At 31.3% G+C, this 7,997-nt stretch overlaps 1 protein-coding gene across 1 annotated transcript in view; it reads right to left on the reverse strand.

The window, feature by feature from the left end:
* Window positions 1–4,249: 4,249 nt before the first annotated feature.
* Window positions 4,250–7,997, reverse strand: part of LOC117105984 (protein Abitram-like) — a 13,045-nt gene continuing 9,297 nt past the window's right edge. The window contains exons 3-4 of the mRNA XM_033247287.1: window positions 4,610–4,756; window positions 4,250–4,462 (exon numbers count right to left, since the gene is read on the reverse strand). Of these exons, the coding sequence (XP_033103178.1) occupies window positions 4,250–4,462; window positions 4,610–4,756 (360 nt within the window). The remainder of the gene's footprint in view (window positions 4,463–4,609; window positions 4,757–7,997) is intronic.

The following is a 7,997-nucleotide window of genomic DNA, read 5'->3' on the forward strand; positions in this document are numbered from 1 at the left end:
TATACATTTATTAAGAAAACAAATTTATTTTATAATACACCTTAATATCAACGAAACATGATGTTATAGATTGGAACAAGCAAGTGCCAATGTATGGGGTCCGGTACTAAAACTAAAAAGAGTATACTACTTTTTCTTTGTTTTAGGGTAGTTCCATAAGTATATTATATATAGACAAGTTTGCTACTATGGCAGATGCATTTAGCTTTTAAATCTAGGACAAAATGTGTACAATTTTAGTAGCCTATTGTCAGATGTGAATTATACAATTTTAATTTAAAAAAACAGTATTAGTAATTATACAGTTCAATATTTCAGGTAGTCCATTACATATGGGACAATTTGCAAGATCATACTTATGTGAACAAACAAAATTTAAACTGAAGAAATCAGTACTTGCTGTTCCAAAATGATCCTGATATCATGGTTCCATTCTGGACAATGTTCCAAACAACGATCCATATCTTCCCTAGTGTTACAATATTATGTGCTAAAACTAGACAAGACAAAAAGCAGCATTCTGTATTTTGCAAAAAACAAAAAACTGTTGTATGCCCATATATAGTCATGATATGCCTATATATGGTCATGATGTGATGTCATCATGACCATATTTAGGCATGTCACATGTTTTTGTCAAATAAAATTTGACAGTCTGGACAGGGCTTTATACTATATGCTGCTCTACATTTTTGGAACATGAATACATTGGAGTTAGTTGTCTAGTATTCTTATAACAACTTTATGGTAGTTATTACATCTTTGCTGTAGATCAACATCATGTCGTGGTGTTTTTCCAATATGTGCTTTATTATCTTTATGAGAAACAATTCATTATGCATATGAAACGCCATTTTTTAGGTGAATTTACTATCTAAATGCTGCTATTTTTGAAGATGCAAAGCAATTAATTAAGTATTCTTATAAAACTTCTGTGGTATTATCAAAACCTTTTTTTTTTAAATTTTGAATGATCAAATTTAAAATAGAAGATATTTGAATATTAAATACAGTGTTTTGAGCATATCTTTAAAATATAGTCTGTTTTTTTTTCTGTCAGAAGTTTCTTTTCCATTACATGCAGCAATTTAAAAAAAAACCAGTAAATTATTATTATCGCACCAAAGAATGACTGAATTTCCCTAACCTAACCCAGCAAGTTGTCTGAAAAGATACAGTAATCAAATTTGAGATAAGTTAAAAATAAATAGCTAAAGAAACTGCCCATATTTGACTTTATAAAAATTAAATTCAAAATTTGAATTGGATATTTATTGTATTTTTTTTTAGCCTTTCATTTGAAAAGCACTGAATCTGAAATTTTTTTTTCGGATTGGAAAGCTTACTGAACCAATCAGGAAATCGAATCAGTGTTAAATTAAAATTAGATACATCTCATTATGGTCTGTTATAACCACAACTGATAAAAAGAAATTTATAATAATAAATAAATAACAATAACAAGATACAAGTCAAAATAATAAAATTTTGAGATATTTGTTACACCTAAGGTAGAATCATTCATAAATATACATGTGATAAATAGTTAAATAAAAAATTCTTAGTAAACAAAAATTCTAATCCAGTTAAATTATCTTCAATAACAACAATCAAATGAATAAAAATGTATTAATGATCATGATGATGACTATAGCAATGAATGATGATGATGATGAATGATGATGATGATGAATGATGATGATGATGAATGATGATGATGATGACAATGAAGATGACAATGATGATGTTTCTGATAGGGATAATGTTGATGATTATAATTAAAATGATGATGGTGATAACTTTATATATACAAAACACAAAGTTTATTTATTTATTTGGTATAAAATACTCAAAATGCAACAAAGGTTGAAATACTTTTGAGTTTACAATATGAACAAATATAAAAATATATATAAAATAAAACATCAAACACCACATTTTTTTTTTGTTTTGTCCCCACCCCCAAACCAAAATGCCATGTAATTTTTTCAGCCCCGATCAGGTTTATGATTCTGTTTATAATACAGTGCTGAGAAAATCAACGTTTTTTTTATCAAGGCAGCCAGGACATTGGTAGGGTTGAGGAGTGTTTGACAGGGTTGGGTAAGGTCATCGTAAAGTCATAACAGTGGAGTAAAACATTGTATTGTATAGGCTTACCATAGGTCATATTGCTACATGTCTGAGCAGTATTAGAGTGATATAAGCAAATATCTAATACATTTCATATTTTATTGTAATAAATCTTCTTATAAACAAGTTAAAATCTTTTGTATCAAAAACTCTGTATTAAAGTGAAAAATAATATTTTTTTTAGATCTTTCCTCATTTGGAATTAATAATTAATATAATTCATTTGAAAAAAATGTTTAAATTTGTTATGTATTTTTAGATTTTAAACACAGTTTGAGAAAATGTGATGTATTAATAAATCCTGCTTCTGAATATAAAAGATCTTTCCAATCCCTCTTTCTCTATTCTCCCCTGTGCTCTTTCTTAATTATTTTCAATCATTTTTACATTTTTTTATCTAATGACATTGTATCCTGTTTCTAACCGTCACCATCTCCCTTCTCATATATATGGTGGTGATTGGTCTATATCTGTATGAAACCCATTAATATACATACTAATAATACAGGCCCGTACGCAAAAGGGGTGCGACGGGTGCGTACGCACCTCCCCCCCCAAAAAAAAAAAAAATTACAAAAGGTCCACATTTTCCGGCGTAACAAATTTGAGACACACTCTCACATGCTCCAGAAATCCATCCACCAAAAATGCTTGACCAATCAGAGCAGTTTCCAACTAGGACTCCCTCTAATTTGTCGTACAAGCAAGGCCTTCTAACTGTACTTTGTGTCAATAACTCACCACGTAAAAAACTCATCTTCTCTCTCTATATAGGTTTCACTAGAATTATCTTTATTCCCGTTTAAGTCTGCGAGTGCCATTTCCGGCCCTCTAGAGGTGCCATAATCATAAATTTTCTTTTCCTCAACCCCAACCATGGTGGGGTCAGCTGAGGTGGGTGGACCCTGGCCAATATTTCTGTGAAAGTCCCTCACTGGACCCCCCCTCTATTTCGAACTCCTGAATCCACCATGGCCCCATAGAGTATGTTATAGGTTTTTTTCATTGTGCGCTAAACCTACATTTATTTCTTTTATGTTTAAATTTATTAATGTTTTATTTACGTTGTTCTATAATTTTACATAGTCTATTGACACATGCAGTGAAAATCTGAAACACCACGTGGTTGGAATTGGTCCGTTCCACATCTAGGCTATGTGTATGTCCAATTTGTAGGGATTTATTTTACTCTGACCTCGATTTATTTACGATTCTTAAAATTTGAAAAATATTAATGAACGTTAACCCGTAGTAGAATTAATGACATTTCCACGGTGTTTTTAATTAGATTGATGTAATTTTGTATAGATCAGTTTCCTTAACATATCAAAGTTGACATTCATTGTTAAGCCATCAACATTTTTGACAGACTACAGAACATTTGAAAATAAGAACACTGAATAGTGCGTACGGGCCTGTAATATACTAATATTATATATCAATATACTTTACCTTTAAGCCTTGAAGCAAACAGGATCAGTGACTTAAATCTCTCTTCATTCGCAAAATTACATTATACAAGAAAAATTCATATTCATCCCACTACGACGAAATTTCATATCAAACTCTAATATTAAGCCATTCCCCGGCTGAGTAACATCGCCGGGCACATTCTCTACAGAGTGGGCAATGAAAATCAAATAAGTATGCAACAACACTTTATAACAACATCTTGAAGAGTTCTCTCAACAATCAAATTGAGAAATTATAACATAGCCCTCCAGCTAAAACACAAGGACAGCAGCAATGGAATTAAATCATGAACCTGACAGATGTAAATACAGGGATGCAGAACAGACTACCTTTACAGGTACTATTAAAGAGCCTGGGGGGGATGGGGCCAACTCTGCCCCAGGCACCAAAAACCCTAGGCACACCCCTGCTTGACGTCTCCGTATGGTTATTAATATATCTCAAGTTTAGCAAGACTGAGCCTTGAGCAAGTCAAGAATCTGTATCAACACCTTCAAAAACATTAACTGTACCATGTTCAACTGCAGTGTCCTCAATTGTTAATGCTCTTTTCTTAATGGCATCTTGGTACTGTTCGCTGTTGGGGGTAAAGGAAAACAAAATTATTACTAAATTGATTCCTAAATCCTCCTATCTTTGGTCTTCAAAGGTCAGACCACCATGCATCCCAGAAGCTGTCAGAAAAAAGCGTGAATTGATGGACACAGACAAGCCAGCTCGCAAACTCCTGCGTGACGTGGAACTTGAGATGGGTGACGATTACGTTGTCGATCTGCGAAAGCATTGGTTGGTGAAGGAGGAAGAGCTGTCTCTTATACACATCTAGATGTGTATAAGAGATAGGAGCATGAGTGTACTGCAGAAAATTGGTACGAAATGACTTTATCAGACAAGTTACTAACAGCCATTGGGTATTTGTCAACACACTGTACTTGGCATGCATGTCAAATGAAATGAAAAATAGCATAAAAGGGAGTATTTATAGTACAAACCAGAAAATTACCTTTTCTTTTAGAAGGTTCGGAGATGCTATTAGTTTCTCATTGACTTCGGCAAGCTTTCCACGTATGCAACTGTACATGGTAAACTTAGTCTCATCTTCACACGTTATGCAACATAGGGGTGATGATGGGTTCAGCCACTGACCCCCCTAAAAAATCAAAAGAAACACAAAAAAAATGTTTTAAAAGATTGAAAATATACTGTCTGTGTTAAAATCTGGAAGACCTTTTTAAGTCAAACTTATAACAACACGCACAGATATACAAGAAAGACATTAGCAGTTGGCTAAGGGGTATTCTTCCTGCTTCTTGTGCTAACGCTCTGCTCCACTAATAACCCCACATTCAGGGTTCAGCAGGTTAAGAACAATGTTTGTCGGTTGGAGCTCTACTGTGGCTGCCATTTTCTATTTACAATTATAATGAGGATAAATATTATTATTATTATTACTAAATTCAAATTCTCAACTAAGAGAATTTAATATATCAACAAAGTAAGGTAATTCAAAAGTTGGTTATTGTTTAGCTCAACAAACACCATATATCTAATATATAACTAATTTATTTTAATTATCAAACTCATATATTCCAAATTAAAATAAGATACATCTCATTATGGTCTGTTATAACCGCAACTGATAAAAAGAAATTTAATTATTTTATCTCAATAATAAATAAATAACAATAATAAAAATCAAAATAATAAAATTTATTATACTCATGATACTCAATTAAATTGGGAGAAAACCTTTTTGACTCCAAATAAAAGTACATTCGAATCAAAGTTACACGATTTACAATATAAAATAGTACATCGTATTACTATAACAAATAAGTTCTTAAAATTGATTGGTAAAGATGAAAGTGAATTTCTGTAACCAAGTCGAAACTGTTGAACATATTTTTTATGATTGTTAACATGCTTCTGCAATGTGGGTTGATTTTCAACTTTTTATAAACAGGGAATGCGGAAGCAATTATCAGTTGCGGAGAAAACATTTTTTTTTTTGGTTTTGTTGATCCATCTTATAATGCTTTAAATCACATGATACTTATATGTAAACAGTATATCTATCTTCAACGTAGAATAAAACAAACGCCAATTGTGAATGGTCTAATTAGTTTTATCAAATCAAAATTCAAAATAGAAAAGTATATCCATATGAAAAATGCAACACTGCAAAAATTTTGAAACCAAATGGAGGAATTTTAAGTTTCTTTTTATTTGAATGAGATGTTTTTTTCCTGGGATGCGGTAGCGTGGAATCTGGTATTGTCCGCAGGGGCATCGGCAGTGTGTGGATTGTTCCATTAATGTGTCCTAATTGACTAGAATGATTTCGTTTAAGACGTTTTGTTGACTCATCCAGTGAAGTTACTCAACGGGTTGGCATGGGTGGAAGTCTATTTTTTTTTTCCCTGCCGCAGGTTATTGATGCTTTTTATGTGTCCTGCTGGGACATTTGCGTTTTTTGTTTTTTTTTCGTCTTGTTCTGTAATGTGGATTTGATGTATTATGTTTTGTTGGAAGTATGAATAATAAAAAAAAATAATAATAAAATTTTGAGATATTTGTTGTACCTAATGTAGAATCATTCATAAATATATGTAATAAATAGTTAAATAAAAAACAGCAATGAATGATGATGATGAATGATGATGATGATAAAACTATGATAATGAAGATGACAATGATGATGTTTTTGATAGTGATAATGTTGATGATTATGATTACAATGACGATGGTGATAACTTTATATATGCAAAATACAAAGTTTATTTATTTGGTATAAAATACTCAAAATGCAACAAAGGTTGAAATACTTTTGAGTTTACAATATGAACAAATATAAAAATATTTAGAAAATAACATCAAACACGACATTAATAAAAACCAAACTTTAGGCCCACCTATTCAATCACCATGATCAGGATCAGGCCTAGAAAAACACTGTTTGTGCCTTCAACTATGAAAATTGTCTCAATAAAATGCCTCCTGGATTTCATTGAGACAATTTTTATAGTTGTCTCAATAAAATGCCTCTAGCACTAAATGTTTTTTGGGTTTTTTCCCCACCCCCAAACCAAAATGCCATGTACTTTTTTCAGCCCCAATCAGGTTTATGATTCAGTTTATAATACAGTGCTGAGAAAAACAACATTTTTATTATCAAAGCAGCACGTCTGTCAGGACATTGGTAGGGATGAGGAGTGTTTGACAGGGTTGGGAAAGGTCATCGTAAAGTCATAACAGTGTAAGAGTTACACATTGGTCATAATGCTACATGTCTGAGCAGTTAGAGTGATTAAGCATCAAAATTCAAAAAGCACTTGCTCTAACTTAATTTAAAAATTATATTTGATAAAGATCAAAATTCATAAAACATCTACTGGAGAATAAAATAAATGAATGATATGCATCAGATTTTTATTTTTGGGAGGTACACTTGAAATTTTATAAATACTTCAGTATTTATAAAGGTATATAAAGTATTAACAGGCCTTAGATTAAACATAAAAATAATTTATAAATTTAAACTAAAAGAAATGATATACTGTATTACTTAAGTCAACATTATACTATACCAAAATTTCATGACCAATTTTACACTGGGCAAACTATAAAAATGTTATTGAAAATTATATAATATTTTTATTCACATAATTCATGTTTTTCAGGTTTTAAGTATTTGAGCAATGATGTCATAAATAATTTTCACAATAACAATATTAATAATAACAATAAATTAACAATAATATTAATAATAATAATAATAACAACTAAAACACCATCCAAAAGTGTATACCTCTAGACTAGGAAAAAAATAAAAAAAAGAGGCCTAGAAATCAAGTTAGGGGGAGTGGAATGTTAGAAGCAGTCAATATAGCCAAATATCCTAATTAATCCGTCCTGGTCACCCTAAGCCCTGTTGACACTTGATTTTTCACCTGGTATACAAATGGCGGCCATTTTTCAAAATGGCCGCCAAATTATCTAAAATGTGCATATAGGCCTAAATAAATAAGCTACAGATATGATTTTGGTGTCTAAACTCATAATTTCTAGACAGGCAACAAACTAGACATATAAAAAAGCCAGAATGGAACATAATTAAAAAATAGGTGTTTATTTGTTTAAAAATAATCGCAAAATATACATACTTAAAATGTACATAAAAATAAGAACGAGTATATAAGCTAGTTTTCAATGTAATCCAGATAGATTTTTGAGCAAAAATAGATTTTATTGACTAATTTTATCATTTTTACTGCGCTGAATTCAAAAAAGTTAGGTGCCATTTTTTCCCAAAGTCATCAGCCGCCATTTTGAATTTCAAGATGGCTGACACGCCACATAAAACATGGTCATGATTGGTGTCAATAGAAAGC

The sequence above is a fragment of the Anneissia japonica genome, unplaced genomic scaffold, assembly GCF_011630105.1.
Source record: "Anneissia japonica isolate Jap-2015-1 unplaced genomic scaffold, ASM1163010v1 scaffold284860_len1800451_cov186, whole genome shotgun sequence".
Classification (NCBI taxonomy): domain Eukaryota; kingdom Metazoa; phylum Echinodermata; class Crinoidea; order Comatulida; family Comatulidae; genus Anneissia; species Anneissia japonica.